This window comes from Heteronotia binoei, unplaced genomic scaffold (assembly GCF_032191835.1).
Source record: "Heteronotia binoei isolate CCM8104 ecotype False Entrance Well unplaced genomic scaffold, APGP_CSIRO_Hbin_v1 ptg000811l, whole genome shotgun sequence".
Classification (NCBI taxonomy): domain Eukaryota; kingdom Metazoa; phylum Chordata; class Lepidosauria; order Squamata; family Gekkonidae; genus Heteronotia; species Heteronotia binoei.
The window spans coordinates 122,289-144,909 of record NW_026800103.1 but is presented as its reverse complement, the minus strand read 5'-3'; the positions used below and the strand labels follow the sequence as shown (position 1 = coordinate 144,909).

At 42.4% G+C, this 22,621-nt stretch overlaps 1 protein-coding gene across 2 annotated transcripts in view; it reads left to right on the top strand.

The window, feature by feature from the left end:
- The window catches only part of LOC132590812 (long-chain-fatty-acid--CoA ligase 1-like), a 47,633-nt gene that overhangs the window by 3,030 nt on the left and 21,982 nt on the right, over positions 1 to 22,621 (top strand). For both annotated transcript variants that reach the window (XM_060263735.1, XM_060263736.1), the window contains exons 2-5: positions 8,295 to 8,529; positions 18,214 to 18,328; positions 18,779 to 18,843; positions 19,875 to 19,976. In XM_060263735.1, the coding sequence (XP_060119718.1) occupies positions 8,311 to 8,529; positions 18,214 to 18,328; positions 18,779 to 18,843; positions 19,875 to 19,976 (501 nt within the window). In that variant the 5' untranslated portion in view covers positions 8,295 to 8,310. The remainder of the gene's footprint in view (positions 1 to 8,294; positions 8,530 to 18,213; positions 18,329 to 18,778; positions 18,844 to 19,874; positions 19,977 to 22,621) is intronic.

The window sequence follows — 22,621 nt, the reverse complement described above, 5'->3', positions numbered from 1 at the left end:
AGGTCTGATTGTTCAAACACTTAAACACATTGGAAGCAACACTTGATTTTGTTTGACTGGGAAGGTTATAAGAAATGAAGTCAGGCTCATCTCTTCCTTTTTCTTTGAAGTGAGGTCCAGTGCATTCTCCAGGTGTTCAAAATAAAAAGCTTGTATCTGAACTGGTCATAAATGGTACTGAGAAAGTCCATGGGACAACTAAAGGCTTCTCTGTACATGGATTATAGTTCTAACCTTAGATAGGTATGATGGTAGTTGTAACATTCAACATATAATATTTCTTCAAACATTTTTCAATGAAATAAACATTAAAAAGCATTGACACCTTAAAACCAACCTAAAGCCTAAAACAAAGCCTGAAGGGTGATTCTTGTAACACTTTCACTGGCAAGGGATCTTGCACAATGTGAGATCTTGTGAGAATAACCCCTTGTCAGAATGCCTCATGAATCATGATGCTTGTTGAAATTGCACACATAGATTTGGTGTGCCAGCTTAAGTGGTACAAAGCCTAGCTGCCTTGATTAGTGGTTAAGATGAACTTCATAAGTAGCGTTAGAATGTTGTATAGGAATGACAGAATACTGCTATTGCCTGGAATGTAATTGGGCTTTGAAAGCGGATGTGCTTTGCAAGTACTTTGAGTGCAAGAAGACTAGTGACTGTTAAGCAAGTAGAATATTTCTGGGAACAGTGGCTGGCACTATTGGGCTTTAATTGAGCTTTGAGTCTTACTGGTCTAGTGGTCTGTAGAAGCATAAGCATTTCTGTGCAACATCACAATACAAAGTTTGTTTATTTATGCCACACTTTTCTCCCCTACAGAGACCCACAGTGGCTTTCAGCATTCCCCCCTCCTTCCCCTTTTTAAAAAATTGTTGCAAGATCCCTGTGTGGTAGGTTAGACTGAGAGTATGTGAGTAGCCCAAGGTCACTCAATTAGTTTCCTTGGCAGAGTGGGTATGGGTTTCCCAGAACCTAGTTCTGCATTCTGATCACTACTCATGAGCTATCAGAACTAAAAATGAAAGGTTTGGCTGGGTCAAATCATTGACGGCTGTCCGCTTGCAGGAAGGGTTCTGTTGCTGTTCCAGCTTTCCAAATTGAGGAACTGAAATCTTGGTCATTTTCTATTACATAACTACTGGCTTGAATTGAGTGTTACTCTGATTCATGTATCTCTGTCAAAACAGTGTTCGTAAATGGGACTCATGCTATGCACCCCTACAGTTGAGCAAGAGTGGTGCTTTCCAAGCTTACTGTGAAATAAGATCTTTGCACTGTGGAGTACCTTCTGCAGGAGTAATATGGGTGAGGAGAAAATCTCTTTGTTTAAGCAAATACTTCCTTATAGCAGCTTAAATGTCTGGGATGTGAGTCATAAGTGATGCTTGACTTTATTTATAAAATCTTTTGAACATGTGGCAACATAAGTTTTAGTAGAAAGGAAATACTTAACAAAAATATATGCAAGGCTCTTGATAACGTTAGCTGTATTTTCATTTTAGCTAACCGTTTTGCTCCAAGGAGGGAGGCTGTGAATATAATCTGGCAGCTTCTAAACTAATGTAGCCTCTGGGGGGGTAGAACTGACCTTTCGCTATTTCTGATCTTTCTGCAGTTTGTAGAAATTCTGATTTTGCTCAATAACTCTTTGTGTGTATGTTTTTTCTCAATTAAACTGCAGAGCTGGAGGGGACTGCAGCGATTGGCTGCTCGTGTCTAGCGCTACAGTGAAGAAGTTGACAGTTGCCCTCGAACGATGTCTGTCTATTGGCAGACAAAAGGAGAGCATTCTGCCCTGTGTAAATAGGGTATTGTGCTTGGTAAGGGAGGGGGAGGAGCTAGGAATGGCAGCGTTGGGCTGGCTTGGCAGTCTGCCGCTAAGCTGAGTTCAGCTAGAAAGATCATATCTTGGCTGATCAAGTATTTTTACTTATGCATGGGTGAAGAGGCTTTTTTGCTAGTTTAGGAGAAGCATAACGTTTTATTTTATTAACTGAATAAGTATGGTACAGAGAAGGACGAAAATGTGCATGCCCAGCTCCCTCAACAAAGACATTTGCTAAACTCTTTAGCCTCTAAAGTGATGACCTCATTAAGTCCCCAAAATGGAAGCTCTAAGATTCCCTCTTTAACAGTGTGCTAGTCCTGTCCAGCACTGAAGTATTTGCTGCCAAAATGAGGCTGTTTGGGTTATTAATGCTGATTAATGCACCTTGGCACTTTATTTTCACAGATTTATTTCACCAGGTCTCAGATGTGCATAAAGAGTTTAAACCTTTTGCTATAAAAAAGGTGGATGAGGGATTATAGGAAATGTATTATTGACTTAAATCTCCAGATTAAAAACCCTCAAAATTCATTAAAAAGCTTTCTAGTTATTCCTTACTACCTTTAATTATAGCAATACCTTTTCGTAGAACAAGGCTTCTTGATTTTAGTGGGTCATAATCGGGGGTGGACTGGCCCTTTAACTTCCTGAGAAAGTTCCCAGTAGGCAGTGCCCTGAATGGCCACTGGTGGTCTAGAACAGGCTGAACCAAGTAGCCCGTGGCAGTGCTTCAGAGGCCATTTCACGTGGACCACGGCCACGGCAGCAGTGATCTCAGCAATGATATCAGCTGGTGTGACGTCAGATCTGGGAGAGCCAGGTTCAAACCACTGGTCTGCCATGGAAGCTCACCTTGGTCCGGGCACACACTCTGTGCTTAACCTACTTTACAGGGTTATTGTGAGGACAAAATGGAAAACAGAAAGGTGGAAGCTGCTAAAATGGAGGAGATGAGAACAATTTAAAGGGCTTCTCTGTATTGGAGAGAACCGTGGGGAATAAATGAAGTAAATGAAGTCTACCACTCAGTTCCTGGTCATAGCTCTAAAGAGGTTGTATCTTTAAGTGACAGTTACTTAAAGTAAAATGTAAAAGTATTCTTCACATCTGCTTGGGTCCTAGCTTACTGCATGTTTTGTTGATTGCTATGGCTGAGCTGAAGCAATTAAGTTATCTATATCTATCACACCTGACTCTATATAGCTTATTGCAGGGGTGGCCAACGGTAGCTCTCCAGATGTTTTTTGCCAACAACTCCCATCAGCCCCAGCCATTCGCTATGCTGGCTGGGGCTGATGGGAGTTGTAGGCAAAAAAATCTGGAGAGCTACCGTTGGCCACCCCTGGCTCATTGGATAGTAAAGCCTTGACTCTTGTTCTCTTGCCATGTTTAAGATCTTCAGGGACAAATAACATAACCATACCTCTCTACAACAAAACTATTGTCAGCATGCTGCAGTACGACTGCTAAATAGATTAGCTGTAGTTGACTTCCAATCAAAAGTTTCACTTTGCTTGATCATATTATGTTAAAGTGGGTTGGGGGAGGGAGGGTAACAAGCAAATAGCAGCACTTTGTTCTGAAAAGTTGGTGGAAACAGAGATAATTCTGAAGAAGAAATAGAGAGGGACTGTTATGTAGCACAACAGAGATGGGAGTGGAGTTATGAAAGGGTAAAGAGAATGTGAGGGTGCAGCTAATAGGTTATGATGCTTTAGTTCAAGGCTTTCAAAAGACTGTTGTGTAACTAGAATATTAAAGCTGGGTACATGGGTGTGGGGAGAAAAGATAAGATTGTAATGGAGAGACAGTGTGGTATAGTGGTTAAGATTGATGGACCCTAGACCTGTCAGTTTCTTCAGAACTCTCTCAGCCCCGCCTACCTCACAAGGTCCCTGTTGAAGGGAAGGGAAGGATTTTGTAAGCCACTTTGAGATTCCTCCAGGTAGAGACAAGCAGGGTATAAAAACCAAATCTTTTTATTGTAAAAAATAATAAAGCTTGACATTAATAAAAGTTTTTAGAGCGCAAAATCTTTGCTACCATCCTTCACTATTCTAAGATATTACATGTCTAAGATGGATGCATGAGGTACTGAAACAATTGTTTGGCTTTGACCGCTTAGTTATTATGGCTGACCTCAAGCTTGAACTGCTGATAGCAGATCTCTTGAGCTACCCATAGCACCACATTATACAGGTGCTGGCAGGTTTCTTCTGAAGCTTCTGAGTTATTTTGCAAATTGTGTTCTAAACATTCACACTAGGCCACTCAGAACCAAGGGGAGTGGTGGTGGTGGCAGCATTCTTACTGATGAGGTGAGATAGCACATGGCCAGGGCTTGATTTCTAAGGTAGCCCTTTGAGTGCTCCACCTGAAGGTAATACAGTTCTGTATCACCTGGGTACCACCCAACATTGCCCCAATGCAGGGGTTTTGCAGCTGTGTTCCAAAAGAGCCTTGGTTTTCTCTGAAGCCCATCACATTTCACTTGATGCAATCAACCAAGGCTGTGATCACACAGACAAAATAATGCACTTTCAATCCACTTTCAGTGCACATTCCAACTGGATTTTGCCTGTTCACACAGGAAAATCCAGTTGGAAAGTGTACTGAAAATGGATTGAAAGTGCATTATTTAATGTGTCTGATCGTTCCTTTGAATAGGTCTTGTGCCTTCTTCTGATATTGGTGCCTTTGTCTGGCATGGTAGTAACAGGAGACTGCAGTTGTGTTATAGACTTCACACACTTTGCTTGGTTTGTATTGATATTGGGGAACTTCATGTGAACTGAAACGCATCCTGGAATCCTGTAACATGTAGAAGTTTGTCCACATTCAAACAGATGTAGAGGTTTCTGGAGGATAGAAGGGCTGCGAACTGTTGACTTAAAGGATGATTCAGGTCTCCATGAAATGTGCATAAAATGTATCACTGATGGTCTGTAACCCTAGTGGTGAATTCATAAGCACATTTATATAGAAGGAAGTCTCCATTTCATGCAGAGTGGGTTTTTTCCAAGTAAGTTTGTATAGGATTCAGTTTAAGAATAGTAGTTGTTTGGCGGAGTGCATGCCATAATAGTCTCGTCTACACAAATGGCTATCCAGATATGTGAAGTTTATGTGCCAAATTAGCTCTTCCAGTTATACTTGAGAGAAAGTTTGTAATTCAGGTGCATCCTAAAATGGGGATTAGGGCTCTTGCACACATTAATGGGTTTGTTTAAATCCAAAGGGAAAATGAGCACATGTTATGCTCTAAAAGTTTGATTTGTTTCTGCATTTCTGGTACCGTCATGTACTGCAGTAAAAGATCTTGCTGACAGAATGTTGTGAAAATGCTTACAATGTTTGTGTCAAACATAGCAGAATGGTTTCTGCATGCCAAAGAAGGGCAAGTGACTTCTGTATAATGGAGTACTAGAACATCAATCATTGTATATATCTTCTTGAAATGTTTATTTGTAACCTAATTTTTATTTACTGAAGAAAGCTTCCAAGTATCCCAAACAATGCAAAGACAAATGTGTTGTACCATGTAAAAGCCTATTAAGAAGCCTCTGTGCAGAACCATAGACTTTAGGTAGCAATCATTCGTACCACTGTTCTGCTGAAGCTTGTTGCTGTCAGGTTTGAAAAGCAGATGGATGTGTGCCAAAGGATCTTGGGTATGCTTCCCTGGCCTTTGTCTTGTTCAGTTTGGGTGCACAACTGACCTCTGTATTTTGTGATTACTATAGAGCGACTACGGTCAATGTGATTGCCATATGTGGTGGAGTATGAAGTGGCTTTCAGACAGTTAAATTTCCTGAGCCCTTTAAGCTTTCCATCTAACTTTTAGGTCCTATATTACTTCTATTATTGCCTTGTTTGTAATACCTGTGGCCCAACTGATTGTGCTTTGCTGCTTGGCTGTCTACGTTGTAGTGGCAGTAAAAGGGCTGACCCCAAAAACATTCACCACCTCATGGTGTGGTGCAGTGGACAGTGTATTAAGACTAGCAGCTGGGAGACCTAAGTTTGAATTACCCCTCTGCCATGGAAGCTTGCTGGGTAACCTTGGACTAGTCTCATTCTCAGCCTAATCTACCTCACAGGGCTGTTGTGAGGATAACATGAAGTTGAGAATGATGTAAGCACATTGGGGAGAAAGGTGGAGTATTTATAAATAAAATAGACATTTAAACCAAGGGCATCCCAGCACCTAACAGCCTGACTTAAAATGGATGGATGTTTCTTCACTCTCAAGTTCTGAACATTTCTTCTCCCCCCAAAACACACACACAAGCTGCTTGTATCTTCAATGTTTCGTTCAAAAACAGCACAAGCTTCTGCAGACAACTGTACACTAAAATCTTTTTCTTCTCTGAAAAGGAGTTTTTTGTCAGCTGTGCTCTGGAGATAGGAATGAGCTGATGAGCAATTAATGAATGTCACTGCCAGTTGTGAGTTTCTGAGACAGACATTGTTTCCTCTGCCTGCCACCCTCTGTGCAGTGGGGTGATCCCAGGCTGTGTTTCCATTGGCCCTCCTCCTCTCAAGGCTAAGTATGGACTATGTCTGCTAGTTACCTTTGGCCTAGTGGGCAGGAACCATAATGCTTTAGCACGTGACTAATGTCCTGAGAGACCTTGGCTGTGGAAGAAAGCGTCAGCTGAGCAGAGGCAGCAGCAGGAGGCTTTTTAAAACAGAGAGCTCTGTGGCTTTGCCATGTTTATGTCTGTCAGGAATGTAAAGGTATTGGTGGGAATGTGGTCGCTCTTCAGTTTTCTCCTTTGGTATGTTATGACATATACAATACAGCTTGGGCTAAAACTCTGTGGGATGCCGACGTTTAGCTTAGGGTGCTTTAAAAACTGCTTTACAGAAGAAACAGACAAACTTATTTAGTGTGTTCCTGGGAGAGAAGAGCACCGCTGCTTGTATACCCCTTGTGATCTGGATATTCTGAAGACGATTTCACATCTTCCAAAGAGATTCAAAACATGTTTTCAGACTGAGATAGTACTTCAGTTAAAGTGCACGCTGTGCCAGCAGTTGTCTGACCCAAACCAAGATGAGAGAAACCTGACACTTTCCTTCTTCCAGAAGCACAGGATATTACCAATGGCAAAATTCTTCTTGGTCATGATTACGTGGAAGCAAAAAAATAAGCTTTTTGTGTCGTTAAGAAAACGTATAGGGTTAATCTCAAATTTAGAAATAAAGTGAAAATCAGAATATGTAGAAATACAAAGTAATAATAAGAGTAATAAAAGTAATTTAGTGTGGCCTGAGTTGAGACCTTAGGTCAAGTGAGTCCACCATCAAAGCAAAGGGTATTGGCTGCAATGTTTGTTTCCAGCTTGCTATAGCCACTTAAAGTAATTCATCTTCTTTTCAAGGGAAGCTTAGGCTGCAGTCACACTGAAGGCTTGGCATGATCTGGCTGCACTTCTGTTTGTGGCAGTTCAAATAGTGGGAAGTTTTGATCAGACACCCCACCCAGAACCACCTTCAGTGAAGGTCTGCCCCACGGTCAGTTGTTCAGATTGTTGCAGCATCTTCTCTATTTTTCTTGATTTGTCTCTTATCCGCGCACATAAGGGTGTATCTGAAGCTCTGGCTCCTTTTTTGACAGCTCCGCAATTTCTCTGCCAAGTACTCTGACCCCTCTCAGTCCTCTTCCCTTCGCCTGTCTTCCCTGTAATAATTGGGTGGGGGAGGGGTTAAAGTACAAATTTACATGAGACTAGTCTCATTTACTTCTGTGCATTTATTCTTGTGTCAAGAATGGGAAGCTCTCAGACTCTGGTGCTGGAACAGGAGAGAGAGGGGGGTTTTATTGGGGGGGGATTGTTGCTTGAAAACAGGTCCCTTGGGGAGTTTCGATCCAGAGTGACTGCTTGGCTGAGGTGATTGGCAGCACCAGGGGTGATTATGCACTTATGCGAACATTGCTACCTGACTGAAAAAAAGGAAACTGGAAGGGAAGGTTCAGTGGCTCAGGGGAGATGCTCAGTGGTAGAGCATCTGCTTGGTAAGCAGAAGGTCCCAGGTTCAATCCCTGGCATCTCCAAAAAGGGTCCAGGCAAGTAGGCGTGAAAATCCTCAGCTTGAGACCCTGGAAAGCCTCTGCCAGTCTGAGAAGACAATACTGACTTTGATGGACCAAGGGTCTGATTCAGTATAAGGCAGCTTCATATGTTCCCAACCAGCTTGACTTTGCAAGAGGGCAGACATTCAGAAACATGGAGTGGAAGCACTGGCATCCCTGGTGCCTGATTACTCCACTTCCAAAGTGAGGCAAACTGGGATGCCGACGACTGCAACACGGAAGGCAGATGTGGTTATCTGATTGTGCTCTTTAAATCCACAAAGGTAGCACAACTATGCCAGTGTGAACTTAGAATCCTTAGAATCCAGTTTTTCTTTCATATCAAATTGGGTGCTCACTTTTTTTTTTTTAAATCAACAGATTTCCGCTGTTCCCAATGTTGCAAGAGACTGCAATGCAAGCTCATGAACTGTTCAGGCATCTGCGAATGCCAGAACTTGGTGATGTCAGACAGTACATGCGTACCCTTCCAACAAACACGTTGATGGGATTTGGTGCTTTTGCAGCACTTACAACTTACTGGTATGCCACAAGACCTAAAGCTCTGAAACCACCATGTGACCTAGCCATGCAGTCTGTGGAAGTGGAGTCAGAGGTAAGAAGTCCTGTTTCTGAAATGTTTGTTTTTTAAGGCTAGGATAGCTGATTATTAAGTATATTAGGCTTCACAGTGTGGTTCTTTATTGAAAAAGTTGTAAACAGCCATATTGGTCCATGCAAAATCCAAAAACAAGAGCAAGATCCATGCATTTTTATTAGACCATCCATTGGCTCAAAACATTGTGTAAGCTTTCAAGCTCACCAGAATGCTTCATCAGGCTGGATGTTACAAAGTTTAAATGACAAGAGGTGAGGTTGGCGCTCTGGAATCCACATAACTTTAAATGGGTCATGTTCTGGGACTATAAACACAACTGCACACAATGGATCTCGTTTTTCCGTGGTGTACTTGCAATACTCTTCTTTGGCAAGGCCTTCTGATATTCAAAGGAAGGATTGCTAGGTGTGAATGGGGTGTGGATGGGAATAATGGGGAGCCTTGCAGAGCAGAGAAGCCAGTGCCAGAAGAAAACTGCCATAGGGCATCCTTTGATTTGTCAAGTGTACAATGCTACCTACACCTAAACCAAAGCTTCCTCTGCAACGAAGTAAGTGAGAAACATGCTTTGGAGAAATGTGGATTCAGATAATAACAGAGGTGACAGAAAGCTATTTTTGCTTCCTATGTGTTAAGTCTGCATGAATCTCTTGTCTTGTCACTGTTGTATGGTATGATCCGAGCTTGCTGTACCTAGACTTCCTTTCTTGAAGGAATTCTGAGTTGTGAAGAGATGCACACTCCCTGTGGCTGTGACCAAGCAGAATACAATCCTGTTCACCCTGCTTTACCACTGTGTGCTTTTGAACTGAATGCAGCCTGAGCCTCTGATGCAGGCTGTACTTTGGAAGCACATAGTTTCAGTGTACAGCTTGAGATACGGGATAACAATTTACAGCCCCATTTGCACCAAGAGGTGATAAGGGTGACAGGAAATCAGTGTCTTCCATCTGTTCTTGTGTATGTAGAGACTGGGAGGCCCATTCTTCATTACAGGAAACGGAGCACAGGGTGAGCAAAGCCTGTCCCTTCCCCACTTTATATCACCTTGTTCTTTTGTGCTCCGATGTATCTTTCTTTGGTGCCAGAAATGAGCTGCTGGAAGAAGTGCTTAAAGCAGGATGGTGTATGGCAAGGTATTTGTGGAAGCTCCCTTCACCAATATGCTGTATTTATAAAGAAACCTCTCAACTCTTACTTTATTCAGATGCCTGCTTGTTCTTATGTAGCCCCACCCCTAACTGCCCACCCTGGACACATGTAGCTGATCTTTATCCATCTGCTTGATTGGCTCCAGGTCAGATATGCAACGTGAATGAGAGGCTGCTTGAGAATAGGATCTCATTTGATGGGTCACAGTAAATGTATGCAAAAATGGATTTTGAAACAGCAGTGTGCTTACCTGTGGCATAGGCTTCAGTAGGCCTAAAGCTGTGTCCAGCTCATAGAGAGATTCTTCTTCCATTCAGTGCTCCTTGGCTTCAGAGACAGAATTGCTTTGCAAATAAATCTGAATAGATTTTCTTTCCCCTCTTCTCTCCCTCCCCTGATAATGATATTGGTGCTATTGATGCACGTTCCTAATTACTCTTCAGTGCTGTGATTGAGGCCTAATTCTATGGGTCCTGTGATAACTTGTTCTTAAATACCAAAACACTGTGATTAATTTATGTGCTTGGAAAACTAGACTTACCTGCTTCAGTGTCATTTTTTTTACTATCTCTCCTGATATTTGGTCACTCCACATAAAACATGTGTGCCCTGCCTACAGGGAAGGGTGGCCTAATAAATCCAATTTAATAAATGAAATATGAAGCAACCTACTTAGAAGTGGTCCTATCTCTTGTTCAGATAAAGATACTGGAGCAATACTTGTTAGGGTAGTATCATTATAATAAGTTTCTTGTGATTCTGTATAGATTAATATCTTTTGTAGTTGGCACCTGTCCAGCTGCCTTTAAATACTTCACTGGTGTTAACCTGGATTTTTTTGAAAACAAAATAATGGTATAGAGGGGATACAACAGGGAGAAGAGGGATTACATAACATAATTATATATATCAAAGACAATTATATATTAGTGTATAAAGCAGTAAAAGTTTCTCTTCAACATCCCCTTCATTATAATTTTTAAGAGTACAAAGTTGTACTATAAAGTACAACTTTCCTTACTACTTTTGGAGTACTTTTATATTTAACATTTCAAATTTCATAACTGAGCTATTTTGCAGCTACTTTTAATATATAAAACTACAAAGGAGAATTTATTATAAAAATGATTCTGCTCAAAATCCACTTACTTATACATTTCTATTCACAACTTCTCATTCTGCTTCAGCATTGCAGTACATTTGTATACAATTTTTAAACTTTCTCAGTTTAAATCTGTCTCTTGCTTGCATAATACACACAACATCTCTCCTCAGATTTCACAATTTATCTGTTTCTCAAATAGGTTGTTAATTTCACCATTACAGTATAGTTGGCAAGTTTATATTCTCATCCTTCTAAACTTGGTCAGATGTCTAATTTCCATTTAACTGCATAGATAATTCTAACTGCTGTCACCATATATTTGAATATCTCTTCCAATTTTTTTGGTAGTTTATTAGGCAGTATACCTAATAACATATTCTTAGCTTCCATAAGGAATTTAGATTTTAATAAGTTCTGCATTTTTCCATGTATCTCCTTCCAGTATCTTTCCTTTTTTAAAGAAGTTTGCTGCATATAGTAAAAGGTTTGGTGACCATACAAGAAGTCATTGCCAACGCCTTGCCGACGTGGGGATTCAGGGGTCTGCCTTACAGTGGTTGGCCTCTTTTCTCCAAGATCGGGGACAAAGGGTGGTGATAGGGGAGGAATCATTCCAAAGGCACCCACTTATATGTGGTGTGCCACAGGGTGCGGTTCTGTCCCCGATGTTATTTAACATCTATATGCACCCCCTTGCCCAGATTGTCAGGAGGTATGGGCTGGGATGTCACCAATATGCAGATGAGACCCAGCTCTATCTATTGATGGGTGGTCAGTCCGACTGTACCCCAGAATATCTAGACCTGGCTCTTCAAGCCGTAGCATCTTGGCTCAGGCTGAGTCGATTGAAGCTGAATCCGACGAAGATGGAGGTTCTCTATCTGAGCCAGGGTGGTCCAGGGGGGGAGATCCCTCTGCCGGCTCTTGACGGGGTGTCGCTTATACCGGCCCCTAAGGTCAAGAGCTTAGGTGTGCTCCTGGAGTCCTCTCTTACAATGGAGGCCAAAGTAGCAGCCACTAATAGATCCGCCTTTTTTCATCTTCAGCGGGTGCGGTAGTTGGCCCCTTTCTTGGAGCGCAACAACTTAGCAATGGTGATCCATGCTATGGTCACCTCAAGAATAGATCACTGTAATACTCTCTACATGGGGCTACCCTTGGCACTGACCTGGAAACTACAGCTAGTGCAGAACGCTGCGGCACGACTGCTAATGGGGCTCCCTGCTCCCTCGGTGGAAGCCCATTCGGCCAGTGCTGAGAGAGCTGCACTGGCTACCTATTGTGTTCCGAGTCCGTTTCAAGGTGTTGGTATTGACCTTTAAAGCCCTTTATGGTCAGGGGCCTGTCTATCTATGGGACTGCCTTTCTCCACACGTTCCCCGGAGAGCACTGTGTTCAGGGACAACAAATCTATTGTCCATCCCTGGACCAAAGGAGGCTAGGTTGCGGTTGACGCGAGCTAGGGTCTTCTTGGTGGCAGCACCAGAATTGTGGAATGCTCTCCCGAAGGCCATAAGGGCCCTGTGGGATCTCTCTACTTTCCGCAGGGCCTGTAAGACCAAACTGTTTCAACCTTCGAGATCTAACCGGGAGAGAGCTGCCACCCGACATCATTATAGCGTACCATGATCACCATTTATATTGTATTATATTGTAGTGATACAGCCCTATGAAATGAAATGTTTAACTAATTTTAAACTGTAACTTTTTATTGGTTAATTTGTAAAAATGAATGTTAGCCGCCCTGAGTCCGCTTGTGGAGAGGGCAGGAGAGAAATTTAAAGTAATAAATAAATAAAATAAATTAAGATCCAGGTAACACCATCCTGTATCTCACCAGGGCACTCGTTGACCCATTCTCCTGTATGGCCACTCCCAGTGTGTTGAATTCTAAAAACATGACTCTAATAACTTAGCATGAGATTAACTTTTGATTTCATAGAGAAACACGGTGCTGTCTGACTTCCAGCTCTTTTGAGAAATTTCTAGGCCTTGATATTCAAAACAAATGATTTCTGCATGTGGAAGGAGCACCAAGCAAAAACACCTGCCTCTTACAATGTATAACGTAATGTAGCTGCCTAATCAGGGTTTTAAGTATGACAGATATATTTAAATGCAAACCAGTGTCTGCTTGTTGTTTACAGTAATATCAGCATGTCGATTAGAATGTGAATTAAAACCCATTGGGAACTGATTTAGACCTGCCTCTTCATTGTGCAGCAGCAAGCTTGCTGTTGTTGAAATACTTTCAAGATACTAAAAGTATAGGATGGAGCCCTGTGTGCTGGGCACATTTTTTCGCAGGCAAGAAGCAACTGGGGAGAAATCTTTGTTCTTCCCTCTATAAATTGTTTTATCTGGGACCAAGTTAATGGTTTTGCAACTGGAATGATGATATTCACAAACTCTGTGTGGTGTTTATTTCTGTAATACTAATGCTATTTCCATAGCTGTTGGCTTACTAAGGTTTGGTAATTCCTTGGTTTCAGTTATTAACCAAAATAAGTGGCTGGTAACTTGTATATGACTGGTTGGGATGGGGTGCTGCTGATATAAGCCCAATAATTCCCTCCAGCCAGCAGCATTCACTGACAGACTTCCCACCCACCCCACATTCAAGAACTTCTTTTCAGAGAAACATGCCTTCATCGGTAATTTTCATGTACCACTAACATAGCCTGACAGCAGCACAGTTGCTGTAACAATTTTTTCCCTGTTCTGTAGCTACTGAATTTAGTCACAATACATCATAATATTCCAGTAATCTGCCCCATTTCATTTATAAAGAGCTGGAATAGCAGCCAAGAATAGGAGCTGGGAAATCCCCATTCAAATCCCAGTTTGTGCCATGGATTTTCTGGCAGCCTGTGGGCGAGCCACTTTCTGTTCTTGGCTCCTGTTTGCAGTGTGAGGATATTACTAATCTACCTTTTGTCAGTTTACTGACAAAATCTGAAATGCTTCAGGGCCTAACTATACACTTGGGCTCCATGGGGGACTTCTAGTAAAAACTTGGTTCTTAAGGTTGTGGGGCCCACAATCCAGGTCTGGACTGTAGTACGTAGGGAGAAAGGGATTGTCTTCTCTCCCCACATCCCCTTTTCTAATCAAAACAATTCTGAGGAGTTCTAGTTTGTCCTGTTGCTGGCAGTTGCCAGTGGAGCAAATAATGCCACCCACCACCTGACTGACTGGGAACCAAAAATAGGGTTGCCAGGTCCGACTCAAGAAATATCTGGAGACTTTGGGGGTGGAGCCAGGAGACTTTAGGGATGGAGCCAGGAGCAAGGGTGTGATAAGCATGATTGAACTCCAGAGGGAGTTCTGTCAATCACATTTAAAAGGGCCAAGCTCCTTTTAAATGCCTTTCCTTCATTGAAAATAATGGAAGATGGGGGCGCCTTTTTTGGGACCCCATAGACCTGGACCCCTTGGGCCAAAAGTTTCTTTTTGAAACTTGGGGGTGTTTTGAGAAGAGGTACCAGATGTCATGATGAAAATTTGATGCCTCTACCTACCCAGTCCTCCAGATATCCACAGATCAGTTCTTCATTATGCCCTATTAGAATCAGTCTATGTGATTAAAACTCCAGCCAGTGAGCCCAACTAGTGTGAAGTGGGTCTCAGTAAAAGAGACTGCATCTTTAAGGAGCTGAATAACCTTGCCCTCAATAAGAATTTATTTAATTATTGGAGTGGTTATATTCAGTTTTTATGAAGTCAAGCTGACCGGAATGTTCACTCTATTTAGCAAATTTTTATGCTGCCTCTCCAGGATACCTGATTGAAGTGGCATAGAAAATAAAACATCATAACAATAAAACATTAAAACTATTAATTAAAATACAGTTTATGCCATCACCATGTGTCAGCAGTGCCTTTCTGCCCTCTGCACTGGACAAACAGGTCAATCCCTATGCCAAAGAATACATGGATATAAGTCTGGCATTAGAAACTACAACATTCAAAAAGCAGTGGGGCAGCACTTTAACCTTCCAGGACATTCAGTTGCTTACCTAAGAGTAACAGATCTCTTACAAAGGAATGTCAAAGGGAAATTAAAAAGAAAGACTGCTGGATTGCAGCTGATAATAAAGTTCAAGACAATGCATCCTGCTGGAATGAGTTGAGGCCTCAGTTTCCTGTCTCATTCCCAATACTGATTTCTACATGCCTACTACCCCTCTGCATATCACACCTAATCGAATCACATCTGTCCTTTGCCAGTTATTGTCTTCTGAAATCCCTCCACTCTCAGAGATATATGGACAGATGGACTCACATTATAGCTGTATCTGAAGAAGTGAGCAGTGACTCATGAAAGTGCATATTTTGCCACAAATTTTGTTAGTATTTAAGGTGCTACTGGGCTCTTGCACTTGAAATCCAGTGTTACTGACCAAACTGCAGCATAAAAGCATAGGCCACTGAGTAGGGTTCGCAGCCTTCCACTGGGGGCAGAGTTTCCCCTTGTTTGGAGGCCCTCAACCCACTGGCATGGACCTGGCTGGTGGGGGGATCCCCACCCCCAAAGAGCTCTGTTGGTGCTCAACATATCTGGTGTGGTGACGTCATCTGGAAGTGCTGTCATCACACCAGGCACATTGTGCGGAGGACACTCTAGCATTTGTGTAAAAACTCTATGGTAGTCCTACCACTGATTAGCTTAAAAGGTTTCAGACTAAAAGCACGGTAAAATGGTGTTAAAAGAACCATTAATTAAAAACCTGGGTGAATGGAAACTTTTAGCCTGGTGCCTGAAAACAGTGTGGGCAGGAACACTGAGAAAATGGCTTGTGAGGTATTTTATTTATACTTGATTTATAGCCTGCTCTTCCCCGCACAGCAGGGCTCAATAAATAAATTAGGTTGAAGACCTATGACAAAATTTTAAAACAGCTATAAAATTTATAGTAATCAATAATCAACAGTCAACAAGCTAGAGAGAGCACAAGCAATACCTCCTTTCTTGGCAGTACAAGAGGGGGTGGGGGGGGGGGAAGGAAAGGCAGATGGTGATCAGCCTAGCTGGAAAATTGTTGCCGTAGTCAGCCTTAGGCCTGGTGAAACACCTCCATCTTACAGGCCCTGCAGAACTGCATCAAGTCGCACAGGGCCAGGTTCTTGCTTGATAGAGTTCCTCTAGCTTCAATTTATTAGCTCTCATCACCAACTACATGCACCTGTTCAGAACTTCCATGACCCACCTGACTCAGCTGTGAAGGACAAGTGGAGCTGGGTGTCATCTGCATATTAGTGATACCTCACTCCAGATCCCTGGATGGTCTCTCCCAGCAATTTCATGCAGATGTTAAACAGCATGGGGACAAGATGGACTGCCCACAAAAAAACCAGAAATGTGAACCTAGCAGACAGCTTGCATATGCAGGGGGGGATGAAATGGCAGGATGGACATCCTCACTGGACTGCAGGTGGAAGGCTGGAAGATTGTGTTTTTGGAAAGTTCTCTTGTTTAAAAACTCCCTGCAAATAGAAAACAAGCAGAGCTATCAGAGGGGGCAGAACCACTTGCCATGTTATGCTTAACTTTGGTTTCCATGGACCCTTTAATGTAAAGGGTTGTACCACTTTATTCTCCTGCACCTGTGAATCAGGATATAGTAGAGAGTTGCTGATCTTGGCTGTCTCTCAAGATTATATGTTCACTGATAAAACCAAAGTTTGCTGCTGGTTAACATATAAATCTTGTACTTGATGAAAAGGTAGAGTAGAACTCAGGAAGTTCTTTGTTCTTACTTGGCTGATAGATTACACCATTCCTATCTGATACAACTTCAAAGGCATTTTTGACTGGGTGATTTGTTGAAAGCTCAGAACCCTTGAGAGGGGGGGTGCAAATAAAGTGGGGAATATGGAATGGCTGGTTGTACCAACAGTGTTTTCTTTTACCGTATTGTCCCCCAGTAAGTACTTGCTTTGTGCTATGCCTTCATTGCTTGGAAATTTCAGTTTATACAATATTGTCTGGTGATTGTTGGTGTCTATGTTTGTAATGCACCTTTAAGAAAGCTTTAGACAACTAGAATGTATCTAGTAGTAGTTGAACCAGTTCTTGTACTTAGTTTAATATTTAACACCAAAATAATGCCTTTAGTGAATGAACAGTTCATAAATACACCCAAAGGGAGTTTCTGACTCATTGGCTTTTCTGGAAATGGTGGCAGCGTATGTTTATCCAAGGGGTGTCAAACTCATTTGTTATGAGGGCCAGAACTGACATAAATGAAACGTTGTTGGGCCGGGCCTTGTGTGTCATAAAATTTAATGCCAGGTAGCAGAGACACAAACTTTATAAAAGGACACAGACAAATACAATTAAATATTAAACAAAACATGCTTAAAAGACAAAACATGCTTAAAAGATTAGCACTCTTGCAATATTTTATTTAACAGTCTCTGAAAACTGAAGGAAGCAGACTTGCTCGTGGGCCCGATAGGAACCCTCTGGGGGCCTGGTTTGGCCCCCGGGCCACATGTTTTACACCCCTGGTTTAGCCCTTTTTAAAACACACTGTGCAAACATGGCAAGTATAAGCCTGTGACCTTTCCCTTTTGGTATGAGAGAGGACCACTTTGAGCATCCACAAGGAGGAGAGGCACATGTTTAAATGTTCAGCTTGGCTAGTAGCAATGCAAGCTCTGAAGGGGGGAAGCTATAATTATGGTTTTATGATATGCAGACTCAACATGAGATGGAGAGACTCAGCAAAGGAAGTCATGGCCCTCAGTTTGCAAGATCTGAGCAAGGCTGTTAGCGACAGGACATTCTGGAACTCATTAATTCATAGGGTTGCCCTGAGGCAGAAAGGACTTGACAGCACTTAACATACACATACAGTGACATGAATGTGCTGTAGGAATGCTTTAGTTATGGCTGTATCAAACCATTCAGCTGTAAGGCTGAACACTTTATAAACATTTATTTAATTATTGTGACCAAAACATGAAGTTGTCAGCTTTCCATTCTGGGTTTAGCGGTAGCTGGAAAACTAACAGTTTGCCTCGATTGATAAACCATCAATTAATCTTAGTTTAAAGCAATAGCCAGAGTAACATTGCCATTATAGAGTATTAATATACATTACATTGAGGAATGACTCAGTGCATTTCAGAGAAACTTTTTTTGTTTGTTTGTGCAAATGTAGCTTTTTCTGTTATTGAACTTGATCATGTAGATATTTCATTCATAGTGCAGTGTTGCTAGAAAGAGGACAGAAGGTGTTGACCATGTACTGATGTCCAGTTTCTATCAAGATGCTTCTTTCATCAGGCACTAGTCCTTATTTGGTAAACTGTTACACCATCCTAATCACCTAGCTACCGTAAGCTGCCTGACATCAAAAGGAATGGTACAGAAATTCTCTCTAGCAAGGGGTAAACATGTAACTCTTTTTTGACAGGACAGTGAACATGCCCGGAGATCTTCATTACTTGATAGTGACGAGCCAATGGAATGCTACTATGATGATGTGAAAACAGCCTATGATATTTTCCAAAGGGGATTACATGTGTCAAGTGAGTACTGTTACTGGGGCGGGGGGTGGGGAGGGGACAAAGTGAGGCAAATCAGGTCTCTTACTTGGAACAGGATAATAGCCTATTGGCTTCATGAGCCAGGAGAAGATAGAATTGCTTTATTAAACAATCCCCCTCCCTTATATAGAAGAGCATGTGCTTGCTACTTCAAATACCAATCAGTTAAGCTTTTAATAGGGGAAGGGTGGACCTATGGACGAATAGGAGGAGCATGGAATTGGATCTGTTCTTGTCTTCCCTCTGTATTTCCTTTGATACTTGGGAGTAGTTCTTTGAGATCCTTGGGAACAGAGAAGAATGGGAAGGAATATAGCCTTGCTTTTCACACCTGAAGCTGAAATATCAAGTCTTTGAACCTGAACCACTCAATGATGAGGTAGAATTTCTTCCTTATTCACCCCCCTAAAATTATTTAACCTTTACATTTAGACAATGGTCCCTGTTTGGGTGTAAGAAAACCAAATCAGCCGTATGAATGGATCTCATACAAAGAGGTAAGTGGCTACAAAATTTTGTTCATCTAGTTATATATGCTTGTTTTTTCTAATGACTATAAGCTGCTGTTCTTCAAGCAATGTTAGTAGGGAAGGAAAGCAATATCGAGTGCAGTTGTTATGGCACACAGCTGTTAGATGTTCATGCTTGGGACTTAAAGTTGGTATTGGCTTACTGTTGAGCATCCTTTGCATTCAGAATCCTAGTACTGCACAGCTTAGCTAATAGTTGAGGCTCCAGTTGGCACCTTCAGGATGCATTGTAAAAAGAATAGCCTGTCCGAGCTTGCTCCATTGGGCTTCTTATATATAAACTAGCGGGAAGGGCCACTTGATAATGTCTCACAATAAATGCATTGTTTGTTAGATGAGCAGCATAACTGTGATTTCCTTTACCCATGTCCAGTTCAAGTGGCTATTTTAAAAAGCTATGTACTGTCCAAGCATTAAAACTGGTCAGGATGCTTGTGCAGCTTTGCTTAGTTCTCATACAGTTGACGTGATTATAGAAAAGCTATACTGATTTTCTGGGTACCAGACAGGAAGAAATTAGTTTCTGCTTTAACAAACTGAAGTTGTAAAAATACATTCCTAACTCAGAAATGACTTGTGTAAGCCTCATTAAAATTTTGTTTAAATTCAAGTTTCTTCAAACAAGCTGTATTTTTGGGCTGCTTAAGTGTCCCAGCATCTGCACTGATACTCAGTAGTACCTATTCCATTGAGTGAAACTCATACATCTGCTGGGTGTGGCGTTAGAACACATGTTCTCAAAGGAATGCCTTAACTGTTGTTTCAACAGTCGATGCATCAAACATGATTCTCATGTAGACAAGTTGTGCCTTTAAAAAGGATTTCATCCCATTCAGGTATAACAATACAGCGTAATTTAAGCTCTGTCTTTGTCTTGAATGCTTGAAATGGTTGAAGAAGAGCCTAATGAAATGAGAACCTAGAAACCAGAAATGCCTGCACAGAGATATATAAGAAAGATACAGTATTATATCATGGTGTTTTGGTTTTTGCCTCAGGTTGTAGAGAGAGCAGAATGTGTTGGCTCAGCACTTCTCAACAGAGGCTTCAGACCATCTCCTGATCAGTTCATAGGAATCTTTTCACAGAACCGGCCTGAGGTAACTGAGAACAAGGAGCTTTTATGGGATAGGGCTGATAAGTAATATAAATATGCATATTCTGTGAAGTTTTTCACTTGGCATGGCTTGCTGGTTGGGTTTTGGTTATAGCAGATTTTTGCTTCCCTAGGTTGCAGTAGCTCCGGAATTCTTGGGGGGGGTGTGTATCTTTTGCCTTGAATTCTTTAAGAACTTTACTTGGAATTACTTGCTCACTGTGTAGTGCTGGCTATAGCAGAACCCCAGTCTGAGTTGAGGTTGTGAGGGTATTTATGGTAATTCTTTGTGATTGGGAATGGCCAAAGTGCTGGGTACTCTCCTATTCTGGAATGCTGATTCCTGGGGAATAAGAAATATGTATAACAGCTCCATCAAACGTCTTGGCAAATGCATGTGGAAATCCAGTTGCTCTGTCTTGTGTTCAGCATTATTAGCTTTCTGCAAAATGAAAGCTATGTGCCAGTCTTGAGCTCTGATGAGGGAATCTACTGTTTATCAAAGGCCATTTGTTTAGTTATCACCTCTTCACCCTAAACTGTCTTAATCTTTGGTTAGACTGTGTACCTGCTTCACACTTGACTTACGTGTAGTACGTTATCTGTATAACCTGCAAAGCTAGCTCTTCCTGTTTGGAAATGAAGGCTCTTATAAAGCCTTTATCCGAACTAGTTAACGTATGAAATCTAGCACTGGAACTGTTAAAAGCTGATACCACTAGCCCCAAACTATCTGGTGTAGCTGTCAGCAAGTCCCCTGACCCAATTTCCTCACTTGGGCCCTGTTAGAAGGCCAAAGATTGAACCAGAGACCTTTCAATGTGCACTTGGTTTCTGGGTCTTGTACAGTAGTCTGCACTCTTAAGAAAAGGCCTATATATACACAGGCTGGAAAAATTTGCTGAAAGCTGTTTCTTATAAAAGTGTTTATGCTTTTTGTCAGGTTAACAATGTCAGCAACTGGTACATGGCCTTAAAGGCAGGTTACTCCTGAAGAGGCAGTTTCTTCTAATGCATACTTCCTTTTAACTAAATGTGAGCTGAAGATGAGATGAGCCTCTAAGAGTGGGTGTCAGTGGGTTTTAGATTAGATGAAACTTGCATAGGGTTGTACTGTAGAAGCTAATAAAGCTAAGGCTTGAGGCTATGATACAGAAAGTCTCCTCTAATGATATTTGTTCAGGGACAACCTTACTGGCATTTTCCTTGAATGCTGCTGCTTAGATCGGTAGACTTCTGCTTTTCAAAGGAGGTATTGATTGGCCCAGTAATGCAGTGGTATAAATTAGAGAGAACCAGGAGGTCAGAAAGTCTGGCATAGATATCAAAATGCGACCACTGTGCTTGCAACCTAGTCTCTAACCTTAATTCAGTCCTATTTCCCACTCTACACTAGACCTAGTCTTGGATTTAGAGCACCTTAGCATCCAGATGCCTGTGTTTAGTATTTAACGCACACAGCAAATAATTCCTATTAGCAAAGGGCTATTTGGATGTGTTTTTATTTATTTTATTTATTTATTTGGTGACTTCTATCCCGCCCTTCCCATAAGTGGCTCAGGGCGGCTTACAACAACAATAAAACAATAAAACAGTAAAATCAGAGCAAGTTATTACCTCTAAAATCAGACAATTAAAACCTAAAAGCCTTAAAATTAAACATTAAACTATACAGTATAAACACAAAAATCTGGTAGCTACATTATCTCATCAGGCATAGGCTAACCGGAAGAGGGCTGTCTTACAGGCCCTGCGGAACTGAGCAAGGTCCCGCAGGGCCCTCGCCTCTTCCGGTAGCTGGTTCCACCACATAGGGGCCATTGTGGAAAAGGCCCTGTCTCTAGTTGCCTTGAGACGCACTTCCTTGGGCCCGGGGATGATGAGCAGATTTTGAGTGCCAGACCTCAGTGCTCTCTGGGGAACGTGTGGGGAGAGACGGTCCCTCAGGTAGGCAGGTCCCAGGCCATATAGGGCTTTAAAGGTGATGACCAGCACCTTGTACCGGACTCGGTATATTATTGGAAGCCAGTGCAGAGCCCGAAGGCCCGGCCGGATGTGCCCCCACCTTGGGAGGCCCAGTAACAGCCGGGCCGCGGCATTCTGCACTAGCTGCAATTTCCGGGTCCGGCACAGGGGCAGCCCCATGTAGAGGGCATTGCAGTAATCCAACCTCGAGGTGACCGTGGCATGGATCACTGTTGCTAGGTCGTCGGGGGCCAGGAAGGGGGCCAACTGCCTTGCCCGTCTAAGATGAAAAAACGCGGACTTGGCAGTGGCCGCTATCTGAGCCTCCATCTTTAGGGACGGCTCCAATAGCACCCCCAGGCTCCTGACCCTGTCCGCTGGCCTCAGCGGTACACCGTCAAAAGCTGGCAGAGGGATTTCCCCTCCCGGTCCCCGACGGCCCAAACAAAGGACCTCTGTCTTCGCAGGATTCAATGTCAGTCCACTCAGTCTGAGCCACTCAGCCACGGCCTGTAGTGCCTGGTCCAGGTTTTCTGGGGCGCAGACCGGTCGGCCGTCCATAAGTAGATAGAGCTGGGTGTCATCAGCATACTGGTGACACCCCAGCCCATACCTTCGGGCAATCTGGGCAAGAGGTCTCATGGCTTTTTCCCTCCTACATAGCCATACAAACAATAAAATGAG